This window comes from Microtus oregoni, unplaced genomic scaffold (assembly GCF_018167655.1).
Source record: "Microtus oregoni isolate MIOR12 unplaced genomic scaffold, Mior012 000011F_ref0000422, whole genome shotgun sequence".
In the NCBI taxonomy this organism is placed as follows: domain Eukaryota; kingdom Metazoa; phylum Chordata; class Mammalia; order Rodentia; family Cricetidae; genus Microtus; species Microtus oregoni.
Genome location: NW_024543070.1, coordinates 31176092 through 31201101, shown reverse-complemented (window position 1 = coordinate 31201101; position 25010 = coordinate 31176092). Strand labels below are relative to the sequence as shown.

Here is a 25010-nt window from a genome sequence, read left to right as displayed (position 1 = left end):
TAATAAGTAACCCTGTATCCAATTTGAAGCCCAATTCCATCCAATAAATGAAATATTCTAAAAAGAAATAGGGAGAAACATAAAGAACGTTCCATAATATGGGACCATCTATACTGCTGTTCAGGTTGGAAAAGAAATCCTTAACGATGTGGAGATTTAACTCTTGAGTCTCTTTGCTTAAAACAACACACTGTAAACAATAACTATTTGTCGAGAAACTAGTACTTCCGGTAAGTAATGAAAGGCATCTTTCTTCTGGCAGAAATTTTGAAGAAAAGAGATCTCACTATTCAGATTTCACATATGTGGAAAGCTGACATTTGATAACGATACTGCGATAATATGAGAGTTGATTTGGTAAACCAAGATGGCTACTGAGCGACTCACAGGCAGGCAGAGCATCCCGAGCATATGTATCAGACGGAGGGGTGGAAGGAACAGAGCAGGTTGCAGGAGGCTCTGCTCAGGGCATCATGTTCAAAATGTGAGTATTTTTTTTATACTATTTTCCTTTAAATATGGTTGTATTTTGGATATCAGTAAGCTACTGAAAACTGGGGAAAACAAAACTTAGAAACAGGAGTCTACAGCAACCATCAAAAGGAGGAGCAAGGATCTTCTCTAGCAAAGAATTGAGACTGGTTGAAACAATGAAAAATTATTTAAGGGAAATGATGGTCTTCTAAAAGCAAAGAGGAGTACTGGATTAGTATGAACTAGAACATTAATTCGTTTTCTAAAACTAAAACCGACTCCCTCAACTGGTTACTTTTAAATTTCAAGCTTGGATTAGAAACCTTTGTTGGCCAAAGTGTAGATGTGGTGTTTCTTAAATTACAAGCCCTGAATCCAATGTTCTCTTCCCCCTATTCCATTCACAATTATCTCCCAAATGAAGGTGTCTATAACAATTATACAGTAGTGTGTCTACTGAAACCAACAAATCACCATAATAGATAGCTTTCATGTGCTAATTGTTTTGTGGTTGTGACAGAATACCTGGCAGGAGTAACCTCTGGACAGACAAGTCTGCCATGACAGGATGTCAAGCTGACAGGAACTCCTTATTCCCATTCCTTCAATCCTTCACCCCAGGCCAGAGAGTATGTTCAGGCCTGGATTGCTCTAATCTAAAACATCCTTCGCAGACATGCCCAGAGATGTGTGTCCCTGAGGACTGTAAACCCTGTAATGTTGACAAGATGGCCCACCACACACCCCAACATAAAGTAGCCTTACTGCTACAGTCTTCCTTCCAGCCCAGCTTTTCTTTTCTAGGGAGTTCCCACATAGTCCAGAGCTAGAGACGTGATCTATCTGAATTCCGCCAGAATCGCATTAAGTTGAGAGTAACAACAGCAGGAGCCTTCAACGGAAAGTGTTTAACAGCTGGTGACAGCTTTTAATTTTTTTTTGGTGCAATGCCACATTCCTGAGACGGGTTTGGCTGCTTCCATTCATCCGCTCACTATCATGGCGGAAGATACATTGCGCCACTGCTGTCCTGTGTTCCAGCGGGGTTGTGAATCTTACCCCACACTCTGGGAAAGCGCTTCTTTCCTGAATATTTACGTTATTGATATGAACTGTTTTAGGATATTTGATCACACCATGTGAAAATGTGTCACTGTTTTATTTTGACTGGTTTAATAAAGAGCTGAATGGCCAATGACTAGGATGAGAGAAAAGGCAGGATTTCTGGGCAGAAAGAAAAACTCAGAGGGTTAGAATCTAGGTGCATTCTAGAGACACCACACACAAAGAGAGTGAGACATAAAAAAAAGGAGGTAAAAAGGCTTATGGTAGTATATATGTATATATACATATATATATGTATGTATATATACATATATATATATATATATATATATATATAAACAGGTTAATTTAAGTTATGAGAGCTAGTTGGAAACAAGTCTAAACTAAAGACCAAGCTTTCGTAATTAATAATAAGTCTCCATGTCATTATCTGTGGATTGAGAGTCCTAAGAAAGTCTGGCAAAAATGACCAACTACACTAATGTTTTGGAAAAACTGGGAGAGATCATCTGATAGAGTCGGAAGTTTTTGGGAGTTGTTTTATATCTTTGATTATTCAGATTAGCTGCCTAAAAAATGGGCCTGGCATTTTACTGATACATTAATTTATAGGTATATTATTTAGAAATTCCACCTCTACAGTGAGGCCATTTCTCAGAAACAACCCAGAGATGACATGGCTGTTATTATCTTCTGGATAACAGAGATCCTGGGTTAATTTCAGTACATGGTAACAAATATTAAAACATGCCTACAAGAAGAATGTGTTGGGGACACAGTTCAGTGACTGATTGCTTCTCAATATCAACAAAGACTCGGGTCCGTGTGGCACTTCCACACTCAGGACACAGCACAAATATTCTTCATCGGCCAGCAACCATGGGAGGGAGGGAAACCTGTTTGTGTGTTCTTCAGGGAAGAAAACAGTACTGACTTGCAGTAAGTGGTAGGAGATATTCATTAGTAGCTTATTGCTTAAATAGGCCTGAACTAAAAGACATGAGCACTTGATTCTGTATCATCGTTGTCTAGAAGGTTCCTGGCACTCACTTGCAAGCCTGAAGAAGCCCTCCTGATTAGTGTGTCATGGAGGGTCAAAGGGTGTGTCTTAGAATCCCACCTTCTATTGTGTAAGTTATGTGTGTAAGAGAAAACTCAACCAAGTTTAGCATTCCTGGCTCCAGATGCTTGTGCCTGGTCATAGCAAAGGTAGCTGCACTGAATCCTCATCGTTTGGAGAAGGATGATTTTATTCTTGCAACTTAGATGTGTTTTAAGAAGAGTTGAAGACACCTTAGCATATGCTACACGTGGTAGGGCATTTACCTCATATGAATGGGACCCTTACTTAGACTTCAAGCACCATTCACATGCCTACCCACACCTAAACCATATGGTTGAATTTTTTTCTTTTTCTTTTTTTGGTGTGAATATACACTTGCTAGTGTCTGTGGGTGTGCATATGCATGTAGTGCATGTTCACGTGTAGGGATGTGGAAGTCCTCACTCACTCCACCCTTTGTTGACACAAACCCTCTCTCACTAAGCCAAAAATTCAATGGTTTGGCTAGGCTAGACAGACAATGTGCTTCCTAATCAGTACCTGGGTTCTACTGTGTACAGTTTTCTCACTTTGTCTCGGGATCTGATCTCAGGTCTTTGTGCTTGTGTACCAGGCACTTTGGTCTCCAAGAAGAGAATTAACCCTTACACTAAAATCTAACTATGAAGAAAGATCAAGCCAAAAAAAAAAAAAATCAGGTTAATCACATTTTTTTAAAAAAATATTTTAGAGATGACAACAATACCTGACCTTGAATTTTCTTCTCACGTCTGCTATTTGGTTCTCTACTTCGTCTGTTTTATGCTTAGCTAGGTGGAAAACAGCCCCGACTTGATATGCCTGTTTGTAGAGCTGTCTGAGGTAATTGTTATTCTTTGTCTTCAGCTCCAGCAATGACTGGGTTTCGGACTCACATTCCATTTTCTTCTTTATACTATAAAAACGAACAAAAATTCAGTGTAGTTACTCTAAGAGAACATATACTTAGAAGATCTATAGGACAACCTTGGCCTTAGTTGTCAACAGCACTTGTGCACACAGTTTTTCGGATCTACTGGTGTCTATACGTCATAGCCTGAAAACAAAACCCTTTTTGCACTCCTTTCCTGTCTATCACCTTTTCTATTCACACAGCATTTGTTTGTTTGATTGTTTTTGTTTTGTTTTTTTTTTTTAAACACAAACCAGAATGCTTTAAATGGAAGAGTGAAAGCTTAAACAGAAGCCCCAGGTCCATCAGTTTCCAGACTCCACCATTACTGACATTTTGTACCAGATGGGACACGTGTTGTGGACAGAAGGTGTCCTGTGTGTCGAGCGATGTTGACTGGCAGCTCATCTCTCCTGCATCAGCATCTCAGCTTGACAGCCTAGGATCTACAGGCATTGCTAAGTGTCTCTTGGGTAGGATACAACATGCTGCCATCTGAGTACCACATAACTACATTGTAGTAATAAGAGCGGACGGGGCTGCATCCCCAGCACCCCAGCCGCCTGCTAGCTTATGCTCCGAAATAACAACACACAAACTGTATTCATTTAAACACTGCTTGGCCCTTTAGCTCTAGCCCTTACAGGCTAATTCTCACATCCCGATCAACCCATCTCTAATAATCTGTGAGCACCGGTTTTACCGGGAAAGATTCAGCATGTCTAAACTGGCGGCTTGCTTCATCGCGTGCGTCTGCCCGGGAGAGCGGAGCATGGCGTCTCTGTCTGAGGTGTCTTACCTCTCTTCCTCTTCCTCCCAGCATTCTGTTCTGTTTACTCCACCCACCTATGTTCTAAGCTATGAGCCCAAGCAGTTTGTTTATTACTTAACCCATGAAATCAACAGATTGATATATGACACTCCCACATCACTACATCGATGAAGGAAGTGGTTCTCAGATTCAGCAGTGTATGACAGTCTCAAGAAAGGCATTTAACATTGCTTTGTGTTGTAGACAGTTGGCTATAGTTGACTTGGAGTCATGCTCCAGCATTGCAGTTTTCACATACCTCGGGTGATAAAACTATTGGATAATGAAGAAGCAGACCCAAATTAATTAGAAATGTCTTTTTCATCATATGGTTAGTTTACGCGGTCACAGACTGCTGGGCTCTGCTTGAGTCAGAAGGTGTAGGACATTGGATTAGCCTTCAGGTGGCACTGATGAGACCTCGTGTAGAAAAGATTGACTTCATGAAAGTGATTGATGCCCTTAAACAGCATGTAAAAAACGCCCTTATAGAAATGGAGACCTCGTGTAGAAAACTGCCCAAGAAGCTCTGCTCAGAGAAACAACCACTTGGATACAGGTGAGTGTGAAGAGATGCGGCCAACTCATAGGTGGGAAAACAATGCATACAACTGCGGGTGAGCTGCACTGACTTGTTCTCTGGCCTCTTGTTCCCTCAAGGATAAACATGAGCAAATAAGAATCATCATTCATTAAAGGTGTGCCAACGACAGAGCATGGCTCACAAATCAGACAAAACAAAATGGTGCCAAGAAATCAAAGCAGAAGAGGGGGGCAACCATAATAAAAATATCTGCCTGAATTATTTCATCAGAGAGTCAATATGGAAGGTTTCATTGTATAATATCAATGAACTGTGCTAGCTGAGACAAGACAAACTCAGCCATTGCCTATAGGAGTGAAGGCACCTATGAAAACAGATATTGAAGCCAAAACTCAGCTTAGCTATCTTTTATGTCATGTTGTCCCTCATACCATTTTAGAATCTCTCTCTCTCTTTTCTTTTTTCTTTCTTTTTTTTTGTTACTTAGAAAAGCACAACAAATGGAAATTCCAGAAATGGTGATTGAATCAGGTGCGACTGAGAGAGAAATTTCACAGTGTAAAATGGAAAGAAATGGGGATTAAAAATATGGCAATATAAAAACATGAAAGAAAATGGAGATGGCTGTGTTTATTTAACAAATAGATGTAAGGGCTAGGGAGATGACTCAGCTAATAAGGCACCTGCTGCACAGGTGTAAGGATATGGGTTTGATATCCAGAATCCACACAGCAGTGGGTGGCACAGACAGGTGGATCCCTGGGATCCACTGGCCAGTCAGCTTAGCTAAATTGGTAACTCAAGGTCAGTAAGAGATTCTGAAACAAATAAAGGTGGATGGTGCCCGAGGAATGACACCCAAGGTTGTTGTCTGGCCTTCACATGTATCTTTATATACAAGTGCACTGGAAAACGCACAAATGATGTGGAATATTACCTTAACAATGTAATGGTATATTATATTTGTTAATGCTGCCTTTGTTTAATTATGTAAAGATGTGTTGCTGTTTCACTTTGCCTGCCTAAGGCACTTAATTGGTCAAATAAAAAGCTGATTAGCCAATAACCAGACAGCAGAGGAATAGGCAGGGCTGGTTTGTGGACAGAGAGAAAAAGTAAAAGAGAAAGAAAAGAACAAAAGAGGAGGAGAGAATGAGGGAGAAAGAGAGGGAGATGCCTGGGAACTAGCCAGGCAGACATGAAATAAGACAAATAGAATGAAAAAAAGGTAAAATAAAATCCCCTAAGACAAAATACAGATGAAAAGAACGAGGTTAATATAAGCTATAAGAGCTAGCAAGAACTAAGTATAAGATAAGGTCAAGCATTCATAACTAATAATAAGTCTTAGTGTCATGATTTGTGAACAGTGTAAGGCCCCAAAGAAAGCCTGATACATTTAAATGCATTTGCAAACATACACAGAAAAATACCAAAAAAAAAACAAGTAAGGAAAATACGAAATATGTATTTCAAAAATATTTCTTAGCACATACTTTTAATTCTAGCTGGAGGCTGGGATGGGATCAGAGTATTGTGGACAGTCTTTGACAAATTGTGAGACTTTGTCTCAGGAATTTCAAGTATGTTCTGAACTTGGAGGAATGTGTTGAGACTGAGGACAGATATTGCCATTGACCTTGAGTACCAATTACCCTTTGAGCCTGAACTACAGAAAGCAAAGAGTTTACAGATACTGTTTCTGTACTAGAACTTAAACAGGAAGCTTGTCATATAAACCATTCTCCTTCCAAGATGAGTAGGCCACAGTATAAATTAAAAAGTTTTATTTCTGGGTATACCTTGCATGAGATCCACTGTGAAGATGCATCAATCTGAACCTTTGGAGATGCTCTACTGTCCCATTATCTACGACCCCTACCCACTTCATTTTTTCCTGCAAGTCTTTTCTCATTCTTCTTCTTTTTTTTTTTTTTTGTTACTCTGTGCTGTATTCTGGATTCTGTCTTAGGATCTGAGGCATCATCATTAGTGAATCTGTTGCTTTGTAGCCGAATCCCCAGTAGCTGTGAGTCCAGCTTCTTTTCATACATTTTGGAGGATTTTACTTTATTCTGTTATTGCAACAATTTTAAACTCACTTGAGATGTATCTAAGGTTCCCACTTTGTAAGCTTTAAAATAATAGAATTATTGGAAAATATATTTAAATATAATCATTGCATTATTTCAACTTACTGTGATACATACACACACACACACAGACATTAACTGTCATTCATGGTGGATATTTTCTGATGTGTTTTATAATTGCATAAGCCCATTTTAAAACATTTTCCTTGATAGGAATCATCTGAGGTCTCAATCAGCTTATTTCTTTAGAGAATACATGGAGTCATAACTATAAAGCTATAAAGGTTCTCTTTGGAGATATATGCTACATTAAATAAAAAAGTACCTTCTGAAGCCATTTCTCAGAAAAATCATCAAATGATAAAGTCACTGCTCTTTATATCTTAAAATTTATCTAACAGAATGTGACATATATAATATAATGAAATTGGAATTTTTCTTCTTAGAATATTATTCAACACATACTTAATGTATGCCCGTAAGCGACCATGGTGGCACATGTCTTCAATCTTAGAAATTTGGAGTCAGTGGCGGGCATATCTCTGTGTTGTAGGCCTGCCTGGTCTACAGAGAGAGTTCCAGGAGAGCTACTTCTACACAGACAGGTCCTGTCTTGAGAAACAAACAATCAAACAAACAAAAATGGATGTTCACAATGCATCAGGCACTAAGTTGGCCACTGGGGTTCTAAAGTTGGAAGGACGTATGGTATGAATAGCTGCTAATGAGCTTCTCAAAGCAATCACAGGAGACTGCATATGCAGCTCAGACCAAACTGTGTGCATTACCTTTCTCTTTTAAATTGTGCACAGGAAAAGCTCACTAAAGCTGCATTATTTCTAAATGGAAAATATTTAAACAAGTTCAGCCTCTCTGTAGAAAGGGGGCATGATAGGAAAACAAGCAAATAAATTACAAAAAAAACCCCTTGAGTCTGTAGGTGTGCAGGCACAATGAAGCTAGTGAGGGAACCACACGACAGAAGGAAAAGATCTTAAGTGGGAAGGAATGGGGCGAAGAGAGCACACCGGGATATATGTGACTTGATGTAAAAGCAGAAAATGGAGGACTATATCTAGGGAGGAAGGGGACCTACTGAGAGGAGTGTGAGAGACAATAGAGGGCAGTCAGGGCAGAGTCAAATTAGAACGAATTATGCTACACATGAATAAGGATACCATCATGAACCCATTGCTTTGAATGCTAACTTAAAAATTAATTTCACACACTCACACGGAATCATCACCGCTAATGGCAAAATGAGATGCATCTTTGCAGTGGTCACCAGCAAGATCCTGCATTTTTTTCCTGTGGCTACTAGTCAATAGAGAGAGTACTAATTCTGGAATAATTGTTTCCTCTGTGGTTTCACAGAAGGCAGGAAGTTTCTTTGTACATGTAGCAACTTCATAAGGCTACTATTTGTGTAAAATATGAATTCACACACAAAGACTGAACAAATGATTATATGCATTATTGTTGGACAGAATTGAAAGTGATATTTAATGTTTTATTATAATAGAACCATTATAAAGGAATCCTAGCTCCCTCTTATTTCAAAGTGAACATCCAGGCACTCCTCATTCTGATAAAAACATAAATCATGGCCAGCAGAAGCTGTTGGTTGGTGGTGCTCACTTGAGTGCGGATGATGCATAAGATTTCTCTTGACTCGGCCAGGCAGAGGTGGCTCACGCCTATAATCCCAGCACTCTAAAGGTAGAGGCAGGTGAATCTCTGTGAGTTTGAGGATAGCCTGGTCTACAAGAAACAGCCAAAGCTACAGAGAAATCTTGTCTCAAAACAAAGCAAAACAGATATCTCCTGACTCTAGCAAGGATCATTTACAAAACATAAATCTGCCGTCACTGATTTTGATAAAAAACATGAAATAATTTCATGCTATAGTATATGTTTATGACTATACTTTGGTTTTCATAGTTTACTGTCTATCAGATTTTCTTTACCTCTTTATATTCACAGATAAAAAGGCACTACACATAACTTTCATCTTGCTATGGCTTACCCATTCATTGAGTAAATGCTCTGATTTATTTGACATTTTTCATTTTATGTTAGTTTCCTATTTAAAGAAAACACTGATAATTTAAAATAGATTTGTGTTGGTAATAATGGGTAGGGGTAAGGATTTCCTTCTTTCATCATAAAGCTGCTAGGAAGACTTCCTTTCTCTGCCACACCATAGTGCCACTTCTGTCGTGAGTCATGTAGAAGAATATGTAAGGGTCTGATGCTGAATCTACATTCTGACTGACCAATCTGACATTATCAATGAAACTCGCCTTACAAATTAAGATTTATCATAATCATGTTTCTTCGGGTACTTTGAATTTAACGGACCCCATAGTCTCATAGGGAGCAGTACTATTTGGAGGTCGGCTTTGTTGGAGGAAGTGTGTCACTGTGGGGATAGGCTTTGAGGTCTTCTATGCTCAGGATACCACCCAGTGTTTCAGTCAACTTTCTGTTTGCCTCCATGATATAGAAATCTCAGCTTCTGCACTGTGTCTGTCTACATCCCACCATGCTCTCTGCCATCACGACAATAGACTGAACCTCTTAACTCTAAGCCACCACATTTAAAGGAATTAAATGTTTTCCTTTATAAGCATTTCCATGATCATGGTGTCTCTTCACAGCAATAAAAACCCTAACAAAGACAGAAGTTGGTACCAAGGACTGAAGTATTGCTGTGATAGACCTGACAATATTTTGTTTGGAGTTATATGAACTTCGGTACTTTGGGTTAGGAAAACAGTGGAATGCTCTAAGCACTGCTTAATGGGAAATACTTGCAGGAGCATGGGAGACAGTGGTGCTGAGTGTGACTAGATGAACTGTGGGGGGCTACCTCAAGAGGTTACAGAGGAGAAGAATATTAATATGTTGCCTATAAATCATTCTTGTGATACTTTGGTGAAGGAAGTTGCTGCATTTTCCCCTTGTCCAAAAAGTCTGGGTGAGGCTAAAGTGAAGAGTTTTGGATTAATTCTGTTGGCAAAAGCAATCTCAAGACAGCCTAGTATAATCTGTCCTTTGGTTAAAAGTGATAGCTCTAATGAAGATTTATAATGAAGAGGAGTAAGCTGAGAAGGGTAAATTGCAAAGTATAAAATTTAAAGAGAAAAAGAGCATCAAGAAAGTGGAATGGAGCTATATCCTGTGTTCAAAGAGATGAACAGATTAAGAAATGGAATAAAAGAAATGATGTCCTCAGGGTATAAAATCCCACACAGTTAACTTTTCAACTTTTGTAACAGTACTAAGAAAATTTTAGAGTTGTGTATGATGGGGAATACCTTTCATCCCCAGAATGGAAAGAATGGTGGATCTCTGAGTTTGAGGCCAGCCTGCTCTACAGAGCAAGTTTCAGGATAGCAAAACTTAGGCAATGAAGGACAGAAAACTGATGAAGATATTGAACAAGGGGTCATGTTCCAGTCCCAGTAAGTGGCCGAACCTGGCATCTTTGACCACATGGTTTTGTCTTTGGAGGTAAGAATTGAAAAAATAAAAAGGGTTATGGAATTAGCCTCTGCACCAAAAGAAAGCCCACGGAGACTAGGCATGTGTCATGGTTTCCCTAAATGGAGGCACAGTAGAAAGGTCATTGCATGAAGCTGTGAAGTAAAAGCCTGGATTGCCTTGGAGACCACAAAAAGTTGGAGATGCCAGAGTTGTGGTATACCTGCCAAGAAGAGCTGCTAACAGAGGGGAACAAATCTGAAAGAAAGAATTGTGTTGCCATCAACAAAACTGAAAGACATGAAGATGCAGAATTTGGAGTTTGTCCATTTGGGTTTTGGTCTTGCTTTGGTCCACTATTTCCTTACTATGCTTCCTTCCCTATGTTTTGGAATGCGAGTGTAAATTCTGTGCCATTATGTGTTTGAGGCATGTGTTCTATTTTTTTTTATTACTATTTTATAGGGGATTACAGTAAAGAAATTGCGTGACTCTCAGAAGAGACTTTGGACTTTTAAACATTGTTGAGACTATTACAGACTATGGAAACTTTTAAGTAGAACAAAATGCATTTTGCATTATATTGTTATAAACTTATGGGGGCCAAAATGTGGAATGTGGTAGTTTTAATATGATTGTCCCCCATAATCTCATAGGGAGTGGTGCTCTTAGGAGGTGTGGTTTTGTTGGAGTAGGGACGGCCTTCTTGGAGGAAGTGTGTCTCTGTGGGACAGATGTTGAGATTTCCTATGCTCAGGAAACTTTCCAGAATCTTAGTCAAATTCCTATTGCCTGCCAGATGTAGGATTCTTATCTCCTGCACCATGCTTGTCTACATTTCAATGTGTTCCCTGCTATGATGATAATAGACTGAACCACTGAAAATGTAAGCTGCCACCTCAATTAGATGTTTTCTTTTATCAGAGTTGCCATGGTCATGATGTCTCTTCATAGCAACCAAAACCCCAGCTAAGACACTACTCTATTTCCATAATCTTGATTTTCCTTCAACTTTCTCTTGAGTATTTAATTGCATTTCCATATGAAATTTCTGCCATAAATTTTAACTGACCCATGGATATTTCAATTGTTGCTATTTCTTATTTTGCCAATAAACTTAAAACCAAATAAGTACACAATCATTTTGCTTTTAGATGTCACAGAGAGCTATCCACCCAATTATTTCATGATTTTTTTAGCCAATTTCATCTTATAATCACTTTGTTTTATTATAAAACAATACTACATTGGGAAATTAGTTATAACAATATTAAAAATCTGCTAGTAATTTACTTAAGGTAGCACGAATTCTAATTGGTCTTAATAAATAAAGCCCAGAGTCACATGTTGGTGTTTAAAGCTGAAGGATCAGAGAAGCAGTGCAACCAGTCACTAGAGAGACCTTTTCCCTCTACCAATGATCAGACCAAAAGGGCAACCCTGTCCTCAGACTGTCTCCTCTGACTGCATCATCAGACTGCAACTGTATCCACCAACCTCAGACTGCAATGAGTTCCTGTCTCCTTTTGCCTTATAATCCTCTCTCTCGCCAGCCTTATCATTCCTGTCTCTACCTCCCTAGTGCTGGGATTAAAGTCATGGGATCCCAAGTGCTGGGATCAATGGTATGAGCCACTACCACCTGACTCTCTTTCTCTTTGAGACTGGATCAATTTCCTGTGGCCTAGGGTGGCCTTTAACTAATGGGGTACCCTCTGCCTCTGTCTCCCAAGACCTCGGATTAAAGGTGTGTGCCTACAATCCCTAGTTTCTAGTGTCTTAGCTTTGCACTCTGATCTTCAGGAAAGCTTTTATTTTGTTAAGCAAACAAATTCTCACTACATCATCTATTTTACTCTAAAATAAAAAAGAAGGCTATCAGTAATATAAGAAAAACTATATACAATAAATACAGGCAATAATTATATCAACAATGTCTAGTTCATTTGCATTTGACAATTTCAGAGAAAATACTCCATTATCTATCCTATCTTATTGAGTTCAAAGTGTTGTACCTAATTCACTTTTTATTCTAACTTGCAATACTAATTTTATGTCTCTCAATGTTATATATACTGTACATTTGTTTAGTGAGTTTCTTTTCTGAGTCTGATAAGCAAGAAAACTATAACTATCTAGTTTTCAAATCCCTCGAAGACCTGAGGAGGAAATAATATTAACTGAGTAAGCAGGAAATGCAAGCAAGAGACGTCCAAAATATTTCAGAAATCATAGAAACAGCTGGCTTCCTGGACAGATATCCAAGGTTTCTCTGCAATGTTGGGACACCATCTTCAACCTACAGGCCTTGAATTTTGACATATTTTTCTATAAAGTAGGACTTTTGAAGGACTGACTTGCCTTGCCTTGGCAAGGTTTGGTAGTCACTCTCTTTTGTATTTGCTTGTCAAATTTGGATAGTATACCATTAGTAATTGAGGCAAGAGTATTTCTTGCAAAGTAGATTACTTTAGCCACAATGAAATTAAACTTCATGTCAAGTTTCTTTGATGCTCATTATCTTCCCCAAAGTATATTGGTGCTGCAAGGAGTAAACATGTCTTATTGTCATAAAAAGAAAGTATGTTATTAAAACATCTTAAATGCCATACTCTATAGATCTCTGAAGTGTTTAAAGACCACCTGTCTATTTAAAATATATGCTTGTTTGATCTTGAAAACATACATAATATGACTACCAGTTTGATTGCAATGACTACTATCTTGCATTTCTTTATATGCTAATTAGTTGTTAATTATAACTTTCAAGGATGACAATTGAAATGTATAGGTACAAAATGTTGAATAAGATTAGAAATATATGTACAGTATATTATAACAAAATAAATCTCAAATTTGTATTAATATACAAAATTTATATATACTATATAAGAGTGCAATACAATGTAAAATATTTAAAACTAGTAACTGCTTTTTAGGAGTAGATTAAATAATCTCTCTTTTTGTCTACTCATATCTGTATTGTCCCTTTTTCCCTCTCAGAGTAGATTTAATAATTTACCTTTTTTTTCTATCATATCTGTATCCACCTCTTTTTTTTCAAAATAAGAACTCTGAATCTAATCTCCTTTGTTTAGCTTTTTTCCTAACCATTACCAATAACAACTTTTTAACCAGTCTATCTAAGCAATAACAAATATTCATAACCTAATGAAAAACCAGAACCATGTACACCACCTTTTGGGAGTATAAGTGCTGTGTTCTTAAATTTATTTTATGCTGTCTGGGGGATACGGCATCTTTAGGGGATCCTGAAAAGAAAAATTTGGCTTAATTGTCAAGTTATGGTAGAGGTAGCTATATCATTTGTTGTTGCATCTCCATGTAATGAAAAAGTGCTGGGCTTTACTCAAGTCCTGGCTAGAGAAGTCTGTGAGGTTGGATCATCTCAGCTAGCCAACTCAAAATTATTCTGAGCAATTTGTATTTCAAACTTAGGTGGTATTTTTCATCTTAGTGGTATTATCATAGTCCTAATGGAATCATCATGGGTCCCCCACCCTCCTTTCAGAGACTTAATAGGTTGCTGTTAGGCTTCGTTATGGTCCACTGTAGAAAACTGATAGAGACTCAAACCCAAAATCATGTACAGGAAAGTAGATGAATTTTTTTTCTAGAAGTAGTTAGTACTCTATATGACCATTAATATATTATAACAAAAAGTTTAATATATATTTTATATATTTATTTATCACATATATATGAATTTATATATCTTATAAATTTTGAATTCTCTTTTGGTAAATTATATCTGATCAAAATAAAAAGCATTTGTTAGTTTTATAGGTTAGTTTAGATTAAATGGCCATGCCATTTGATGAACTATTATCTCTTCTAATTAAGAGGTATCTCTTGTTCAAATTGAATCTTTATCAATTTTGATGGTATCTATAGCTTTTCCTCTCCCGTGGAAACAAAAGAAAAACCCCTTCCACAACATAACATATGCTTTGATTACTCTTCTTTGGTCAACACATCTATAAAGTATATGAGCTGATTTAATTCCATAGTTTTTTTCTACTATCCAATGTCTTTTGGGAGCTATTGTTCCTTTCTCATTAGCATTTAGAAAATTCAAAGTTAATAAAGCACTAAGAAATTTATTTCTAGGGGTCTTTATTACCTCTTTCTGCTTATCTATCATGCCCCTTAGTGTTTGATTGGATTTTTCTATAACTGTTAGCCCTGTAGAAATTTGTGGTAGACATGTAATATGCTTCCTATTATAATTAAGCAAAGAACTGTTTCATTTTATTAGAGGTATATTCTGGAGCATTGTCTGTCTTTATTTGTACAGGTATACCCATGATGGCCATAACTTCTAGCAAATGTGTGATTACTAAATCATTCTTTTCTGAACTCAAAGCAATTGCCCATTGAAAACCTGAATAGGTATCCATGGTGTAGTGTATATATTTTAGTTTTCCAAATTCTACAAAATGGAACACATTCATCTTGTACTCTTTGGGTTACTTCCTATATGTAGTGGTGTTTTTTTTGTACAATGAACAAGTAGGACATTTCCTTATAATTTACTTGACTTGTTGCCAGATGATGGAAAAGTCTTTTTCAAATTTTTGCTATTGACATGATGTTTTCTTATGAAATTCTGAGGTCTCCAGCACATTTCAATTAATAGTTCATCAATTTCTTCACTGCTTTTTGCTAGAGTACCTGGCAGACCCATATGAAATAGGATGTGTGTTATGTATATGGGATGATTCCTATTCCTGATTATTTTCTGTAATTGAATAAATAGTAAAATCAATTCTGTATAATCTGGTACAAATTAAGTGGTTTCAATACGCAAAACAATTTCTGCACATTGCAAATCAGTAACTATGTTGAGAGGTTATGTAAAATCCACTAGTACCATTAAAATAGCATATAATTCTGACTTTTGGATCAAATAATAAGGGATTATATAAACTTTACTTAAATATTCTGATTTACATCCTTCCTTTCCTGATTTATCAGTACAAAATGTAGGAACTCCAGATATTGGTGTTTCGCATACAATGTGAGAAAGAATCCAGCTAGTTCTCTTTATAAACTGAATTCTCTTGCTTTCGTGATATTTGTTGTTAATCCCCCCTCCAAAAAAAAATTGCTGCAAGCTTTTTGGCAGGGTTCACTTTCTGCCCAAAATTTGTCAATTTCATCATTAGTAAATGGTTCTATAATTTCTCCTGGGTCTCTTCCTGCTAATTGATGAAGTCTTGATTTTCTTTTTTATAATGAACTCAGAGACCTTTTCCACATGTTTTTTTTTATTTTTTATTCAGTTTATTTTGTCAAAAGATTCATTCTAAGGTAATATCTTCCCTCTGCACTGAAATTCCTGTAAGGCAATGTTTAAAGTATAATATGACTAGACTGCATTTGAGCTTCGTCTCCACATGTACATTCTGTAATTTCTTTTCCACCAAAGCCAATTCTTTCTCAGGTTCAAGGGATAATTTCTGGCAACTTTAGAAATCCTTGTCACCTTCTAAGGTTTTGAATAAATTATTCAGCTCATCACTTTCTTCCCAAAAGATAGGAAATGTCTCTTATCACCCTTTGACAGTCATTAAGAGTCTGTAATTGATCTTCTCTAATTTAAAATTTTTGGAGTCTAAGGTTTTATAAACATATTTTATAGTCTAAATAATTAATAGAATCTCCATTTTGTATTTTTTTCATGAGCAATTTTTAATCCCCAACAAGACAAATTTTTTTCTACTTCTTTAAATATTCTTTCTAAAGTTTCTATACTTAAATCAGCTAAAAAGATATCCTCCATGTAATGGTAAACGATATATAGAGAAAATTGCTTATGTATTATTTTCAATGGCTGACTTACAAAATATTGGCACAGGATAAGGCAATTTAACATTCTCCATGGGAGAATCTTCCACTGATATCTCTTATTTGCTAAGAATCATTTATGTAGGCCCTATGAAGGCAAATTTTTCTCTTTTTCTTGTAAAGGTATAGTAAAGAAACAATCTTTTCTATCAGTAACTATAAGAGGACATCCTTTAGGCAATAAAGAAAGCAAAGGAATTCCAGATTGTAGAGAGCCCATTGGCTGAATTACCCTACTAACAGCTCTTAGATCTGTTATCATTATAGTATCTTCAAAAACAAGAGAGTCAATTATTATTTGTATAGTCTGTATTTGGTATCATTCTATTTACTGCTGATGTCAATCTTTGTAAGAAATCAGTGAAGGATTCTTTTGGGTCCTATATGGTTTTAGTAAATGGCTTAGTCTTACTTCCTACTTCTCCAATTCTGTCACTAGCATTCAAAACTGCTGCACAGAATAAAGCTAAGATGTGACCATCATATAGCATTTGACTTTATATATTAGCATAATCTTCTTCTCCAAGAAGCTGATGTTGGGAAATTTCCACACCTCTCACTCTACTCTGTCTTTCAATGGTCTTAGCTTCTTCTTCCAACCAGGTCCTCCATTGAAATTGAGGACCAGGTTTCAAAACTGCTGTAACCACTTCTCTCTAGTCTTTAGGAATAATTCTATTACAAGTTGACCATGAGTTTAACATTTGCTTCACAAAAGATAAAAGCATGCCATATTAGACTATCAATTCCTTGAATATCCTTAAATCTAATATTGCTACATGTGTCCATTCAACTTTTACAGGGTCTTGGGGATATCTATCATTTGACAATTCCTATAAGGTTACTGGATATATTAATGTTGGTTGTTTGAAAATCTTAGGCTGTTCCTCTCTTATAATGCAATGCTGAAATTGGTTGTCCATTAATTTCCTCTGTCTGAATTTGAATATCTCTATAGTCAGTTTTATTATGTTGGCCTGTATCTTAGCATTCATACCAATCAACTTTTAAGAGATAAACCAAGGATCATCAAAATGACAATAAAGATTATAAAAATGATAATTAATAGTATGTCAATTCCAGTTAAGTTGATTTTCCCTTCATTTTATTGTTCCATCTTTAAATCATGCATTACATAATCATATAAAGACCTAACTTTCTCAATCATAATTGTGCTTCCCATTTTTTTTTAATGTGGGAAAATCTCTGCTTTAATTAATTCTTCCTTTTAAGAATTTGCAGTTTTCTCACCAAATCTGCTGCCACTGATAATGAAGATTTGAGGCTGACTGATGCTTCATAAAACATTAAAAGCTAGGCAGGATTTTAAGGTAGTTACAATTACTTAGTTTGGCACAGCTAGAGAGGGGGTTCAGAGAAAGACCACCAGGAGAGAAAAAAGGAAAACCTAGCCGGTTGGGTGGCATCTCCAGCCACGTGTAGCTCTGGCTTATACCAGTGGCTACAAAGTCACAGGCAAGTGGCTTTTTCTTGAATTTATAACCCAAACATTATCATCAGATGTAGTACAACTAATAAAAACCCACAGACAGATATTGGGGTTTAAGCTGAAAAATTAGAGAAGCAAAGTAGCCAACCACTAGACAGCTCTTGCTTCTATGAAATCTTCTAACAATATTTGTCATTTTCTTTTCAGAAGGTCCCAACTTCCTATTCATAGAATAACTTTGACTTGGGTTTTATATGAATTTTCTAAAGAGTAATATTTTAATCCATTACATCATTAACGTAAATATTAGTGTCATGATCAACCAAGATGTGTGCACTTAAAGGATGCCAAAAAGTTCTGATTTGATGATTCTGACCTATCATATTTTGGGAAAAATTTATCTTACCTGCGATCAAAACCTTAATTTGCCCCATATCATTCCATATCCTGAAAATTAGTGTCTTAAGAGAGATTAAGTCATAGATATGAAAATGCTTGTTTGAGAATCCAAAGTACTTTGACATTTAACTGATGTGGGGTTTCCCTCTGTATGCTGTGAATATGATTTATTACCATTGGTTAACAAAGAAGCTTCTTTGATCTATGGCAGAGCAGAATATAGCAAGGTGGGAAATATAAGCAGAGACAGAGGAAGAAAGATGGTAGAGTCATGCAGATGCCATGTAACTGCCAAAGGAGAAAGATGCCAGAACCTTACAGGTAGACCACAACCTCATGGTAATGCATGGATGAATAGAAATGAGTTAATTTAAGATGTAAGAGCTAGCTAGGAATACACCTATGTCATTGGCCAACCAGTGTTGTAAGTAACATACTTTTTGTGTGATTATTTGGGTCTATAGGCCAGAAAACCAATATGCAGTCTTCATTTACATTCACATTCAATGATGTTGATAAACTTCTTTCTATTGTTTTAGAACATGAGTCAAAATAATTGCTAGACAACAACCCTTGTACCTTTCCATACTTCATTCTCAAGCATATAATCACCCTCCAATCTTTCATTGTTATTTTTTATTCTATACATTTAATTTCATCTGGTAGCTCTACCAAAAAGGTTTTGTTTTTGCAAAATTTAAATTGTGCGATGATCACTACTATGAAATCTTTGAATAGGATTCCGAGAATTTTCTGGTTAGGTTTCTGAGTTTGTGATTAAAGCATCAGGATCATAAACACATTTGGGAAGAACAGATTTATTTGTCTTGTAATTACCTCAAAGTTCTAAAAGCTTTCCACAATACTCCTGCAAAACAACTTGGTCAGCTCTCTCGCAGTACCAGCCCACTTCTGGCACCAATTTCTGTCAAATTTCCTCTCTATTACTGTGACAAATACCATGACCAGCTGTACCGGAAGAAAGGGGTTTAGTTGGCTTATGTATCTGGTAAATCATTGATGGAAGTCAGGAGAGGAATTCAAATAGAAGCAGAAGCTGGAACTATGGAGGAAAGCTGCCTCCTTCCTTGTTTGTAGGCTCATGTTCAGCTACTTTTATCCTGCCTCCAAGGACTTCCAGTCTGTGGAAGCCCAAAAATGTGAGCCTATTTCTACCTTGTGTGATGGTCAGAGAGTTTGGAAGTTGCTAAAAGTTGTTGACAACAAGCAGGGATACATATCCTGGTTCTTTTGGCATTAAGATGGCTCATATAGGTAGATCCACTCCATCCTGACAGATGGTCAGGATATGTAAGCATACTTCTGTTTATTTTGTAATAGGAGGTTACCTGAAGAGCGGCTGCCTTCAGGATACTTGGTCTAATGTGGGTTCACTGCCTAAACAACAGAATGCTATTGACTTGATGTCTCAAAATTTTAATGCAATTAACTGTTCGAGTTGCCCTTTGTATCATGTTAAAGAAGTCTTTTGTTGTCTTCTTCCCCCCTTTGTATTGGGGTATAAAGGCGTATGGAAAATTAAATGTGGAGATTTTATTATTCACCCAAACTCCCTCCTGATACTACCCAATGTTTACTGTTTTATTATTTTATTTTTGTATTTGTCCTCTTTACTATGTTTCTGATCCTCACACCCTCTACCCTGGCAAGAGGTACTTTTGTCAAGGCTAGTTCCCAACACCAGTCCAGGGTGACACCACCGACAGTGGAGGAGTCTGTACTCCATCAGTCAGCAAGTCGGAAAACTCCAAACAGACATGCCCACATGCCCGGATCAAAGCAGTTCCTCAGTTGAGATTCCCTCTTCCTCGATAAGTCTACTTTTAGGTAAGGGCTGTAGAAACCTAACCAGTATACAGTATTTAGTTCCCTTCATGTATTTTTATTCTCAACTGAATCAAAATATCATAAAATGACTTAATATCTATCTGTCACATTGGCTTCTAGGTTTGTAGTGCTTGCTTATCCTACTTACAACATAAAAACACATAAAATGTGCATGTATGTGTGTGTGCACACGGAGGCAGGAACACATGGTTCATTAGCATGCCTGCTGCCTGGGTTTTAACATTACTTTTCATATCTGAAATTGTTGCTTCTATACCAATATACTAAGTATATTTTAATGTTCACTAAATGTCAGCTAAACTGAAGCCAGATTAACTTGAAAATAATTTGATAAGTAAGAAAAAAACTTGAACACGAATATACAAAATGAACTTTCTATACAGATTCCAACTGCACAAAGCTGTGGGTGTTTAGGAAAGAAACTTTGGTTCCTGGAAACTTAACTTCTTCATTTTACCCTGGGAAATGTCCATAAATAATTAATAAACTGTGAATTGTAGGGAAGTTGTATAAATATTCAACCTTAGTGGTAATCAAATAAATGGAGTTTAAAACTTCATTTTTTTATGATACTAGAGCAAGCACTGCTCAGTCTTTAAAATAATCAAACAATCTTTCTAGAACATAGCATTATAAAAATGTTAAGGGTTTTGAAATCTTACCACTAATACATTTTCATAAAACAAACAATGATACTGACACAGATTTCCACACAAAACTATGACCCCAGTATTTGTAACAAACAGTAAAACTGAGTATATTACAGTGATATTTCATAGATCTTCTGTGTAAGAGAATCATAAAGCTATTTAAGCATATTTGAAATTTATGTAATAGTATATTAAAATTTTATTATCTCATATGAGAGAAAAACAGTAATCACAGGTATTCATTATGTATGAATATGCATTTATAATAATATCTGTTTTAAAATTATTTTAAGCTTGATCTTTTTAAGTTTGTTTGTACAGATTTTCTATAATATACATCCATTTTAATCAGAGTACTAGTAAATCATAGAGCACATTATTGCCATGGATTGAATGGAGATTTTGGTAAAGTGAAACTTCCTTTGCCATGGTTAATTAAGGAAATAGACAAACACAGTACAGAAAGGGAAACCCCAGGTTACAAGGTAGCATGTGGGGACTCTTCTCAGTAATGAAAGTGCATGTATAATAGTCTGATTCCATCACTGGAATTAGATTAATTTTTATTACTAATGATATTGCTATTCACAGGGTTTTTTTTTTAGTAGAAAAGATAAAATGTACAGTAAAAAAAAAACCCTAAAACAACAAAAGTCCATTAACATAGACAAATGGAAAGGTCCTAGAAACATGATCTAAAAATAAGACAAAGAAGCAAAGGCAAAGAAAATCCTGCCCAGAGTGTATTTGAAGGGTGAAAGCAAGCTTGAATCACCCAAGCCAAACGCAGTGCAGTGGTTTTAAAGACAACACTCCTTATACATTTGAACACTTGGTCCTTAGTGGGTGGTGCTATGGGGAAGGTTATTAAAGTTTAGGAAGAAGACCCCTGCTGGAGAAAGTATGTCCTTGAGGGAGGGCTTGGAACATGTGGAGCCCACCCCTACTTTCTACTCTTTCTCTGCTTACTGTGTGAGGATAAAAAGTGATTAGCCAAGCTTCCTGTTACTGTTGCCATCCCATGACATCCCTGCCACAAAGGACTCTATCCCCATTTCTGTGGGTCAAATATTTTTTTTTCATTACTAGTGGCATTTGGGCAATTATTGTATCTAGGAAACATAATTGTAGTTAATTCACACTGAATTGTAAGACGACATAGAGCATCATTTAGGATAAAGGCAAATGAAGCTCTCGGAAGGAATTAGTACATTCGCCTGAAGGATCAACTTGTTTTATTGTTGGAGAGAGAAAAAAGTGACTTCTCTAGGTCTTAGCTAGGAAAGCAAACCCTGAGCAGGGTGCGGTTCCCAGTGCATGGTTGCCAGAGAGTCCCAACTGTCACGATGAAACTCTTAGTGCAAATTCATTGTTCCAAATAATAAATGGGCTTTACTGTGATATTTCAAACACATAAATTGTGAATTTTAACTGGATCCTTCCCTCTTACCCTCCTCCTGCTGGTTCCCTTCTTCAAACTACTCTCTCCTTTTCTTGACATATATATTTAGTAAAACTAGAGTCTACAGACAAGGAAAGTGTATAATGTTCTTATTTCTTTTTTATTATCTAATCTTGTTCCCCTCTGTCCACTTTCACTAAGACCCTTCTTCATCTGCAGACTCCTGTACTTTCTGTATTTTTCTCTCTCTTTCTCATTCTCCCAGATTCTGTTATGATAGAAAACAGGTGACATTTTGCTGAGTCTGACTTATTTCATCTATTCTATTTTCATTCAAAGCACTGTTTTCCTTTTTGACTGAATAATGGATATACCTCTCTCTCTCTCTCTCTCTCTCTCTCTCTTTCTCTCTCTCTCTCTCTCTCTCTCTCTCTCTCGCGCGCGCGCTCTCTCGCTCTCTCTGTATGTATGATATGTGGAGTGGGGCATACATTCCATACCACACTTGTGGAGGTCAGAGGTTAACTGGTGTAATTGGTTCTGCCTCTATCTACCTTTAAGTAAGTTCCAGGAATTGAACTCATGTCAGGAGGTTTGCACAAGCAAGCACCTTTATCCATCCACTAAACTATCTTGCAGAGATGTTACTTGTTTTCTTGAGCACAACTATCCTGACTGAGGTGAAATAGCATCTCAGTGTAGTTTTAATACATTCCTAGTGACCGACATTTTTTCTTGTATTTATTGGTGTTTTGTATTTCTTTGATTAACTGTCTGTTCATCCTATTAGCATGATATCTGACCATATGACTTGCTTCACCCAGTGAAATATGAGCAGTGATAGCCGATACATTCTTGCTGAAGCTATGAGAGCCACCAGTGGTATAGTAATATACTCTCCCTAATGGTACTAGAGCAACATGTCCAGAGGTATCTAGTCATTTTTTTTTGGGGGGGGGAGTTTCTCAGAAGGAATAGCATGAAAACAGACACAGCAGGTACAGCTGGATGACAGCGAGAGTGGGAAGTTAACCTTTCTGCTTATATACCAGTAAGGCTGGAGGCTGCTTATGTCTGCTGGCCACCACAATTGTGTCCTCTTGTAGGTGGCTCTCCTCTCTGACTCACTCACTTTTAAGGCATCTTTGCTTATTTTCTTTCTCTTCTGAATGTTTTTTAAATTTTTTTACAAGCTTTATTGTAAAAATTTGCACATAAAATAAGCATCACATACCAACATTATCCAGATCTGTGAGCTACACATTTCGATACAGTCGTGATAGCCAATCTAAAGTTGTGGATTTTCACACTGGATTTTAGTCATTTCCTATGAAGTCTGTTCTTACATAGTTATCCACCACCAAAACTGAAAACTCAGTTATAGAATTTGGCCTTTTATGATACATAAATTAATCTTACCAATGGCTCTATGCTATCATATCTAATGGTAAAAACATTTACTACACATTTTCTTTTACAAACTTTCCATATCACTATCAAGTACTATGATCAGCACCCTTCCCTTTGTCCTTCCACCTTTCCTTCAGGACCTCGTCATCGATAGCACAATATATTTCAGGCATTATAGCAACCGACGAGAGTGTGATGATCAGATACAAAATATCACGGCCAATGGATCTCCCTTGTGGATGAGGGTGGAGAGTGAAATCATCCGCTTATTTTTATAACACAGCACTGCAGGCATAATAAAAGGCACGAGTGTGCCCATCTCAATACAGTAGAAGGTGGTTCGCACACATTCTTGCACTGTAATCATAAGGATAAGTAATACTTGTACAGAAAGAGCAGTTAAAAATAGTCTAAAAATACAATTCCACAGACATGTCAAGTGTTACTAGAAGGGGAATTTGAGTCATGATTTGAGCCATATAATAAAAGTAAACCAGGTATAGCATAATACAGCAAATAGAACATGCTCTAGTCAAGAGGGCTTGTGGATATGTGAAGAGACTGGCCCCTTTCTTTTTCTAAAATTAATGTCAATGGACCAAATAACTGATGATTCTTTTACTTAAAATGAGAAAGACATGTGTGTTTCTCAATAAAGATAATAGCTAGAGCAGAGACATCATGACTGTATGTTACTTACTCTCAGAAGACATTGAGCATACGCATCAGAACTGATTGTTGCTAGAACTGTGGGCAGATTTTAAAAATGTCTAGAGTGGGGAGAAGTCTTTGCTGAAATGCTGAATATGAGAGTTGAGATAGAAAGTGGGATGAGGAAGACTGGTTCCTAAACCAAGTAAACCAGGTTGGTAATTATAGGGAAGAATTGAGTATGGGCTGGAAGAGACGAGGGGATCACCACACATATTCTAAGTTGAATGTTATCCTTAACCTCTAGATGACATGTCTAAGGGACGTTTGCTGACAGTGTCTTGGATGATTACAGAGTAACATTTGTAGAAGATTTAAGTTAAGTTAAAGCAATATTAAACATGAATATGCTTATATCACCCCAGGGACTCATGGTGGAAGGGTTTATTACAGATCACTTTTTGGAAAAGCTATATAGCAATAATAAGTTCTGAATTACCTGCTTGTGATTTCCTCTGTGAGGGTGTCAATTTCAGCTTGGAGTCTTTTGTTTTCTTCTAACAATGCCAGATATTTTGTTGAAACATCAGTGTAGTCTTTTGAAATATCAGAAAGCTCAATATCCCATGCTTTTCTCTTGATAAAATAGAATACAAGATATTTATACATTTTTAGTAATTGAATGAAGGGGAAGCCCAACCAATCACCTTGTTTGTAGGGTGTGATCCCCTTAGGCTAATATTTACTTATAAATATTGAGGGTGTGCTCCCCGTGCTCTCTTTGTTTTTTCTGTGCTTCATGGGAACTCTGGCTTTGTAAGTCCCCCTTTTCTTACCCTTA

The 25010-nt window shown here is 36.9% G+C and overlaps 1 protein-coding gene across 1 annotated transcript in view; it reads right to left on the bottom strand.

The window, feature by feature from the left end:
* The window catches only part of LOC121453584 (coiled-coil domain-containing protein 178-like), a 316272-nt gene that overhangs the window by 229508 nt on the left and 61754 nt on the right, over window positions 1-25010 (bottom strand). The window contains exons 10-11 of the mRNA XM_041660455.1: window positions 24669-24805; window positions 3353-3536 (exon numbers count right to left, since the gene is read on the bottom strand). Coding sequence (XP_041516389.1) covers window positions 3353-3536; window positions 24669-24805 — 321 coding nt within the window. The remainder of the gene's footprint in view (window positions 1-3352; window positions 3537-24668; window positions 24806-25010) is intronic.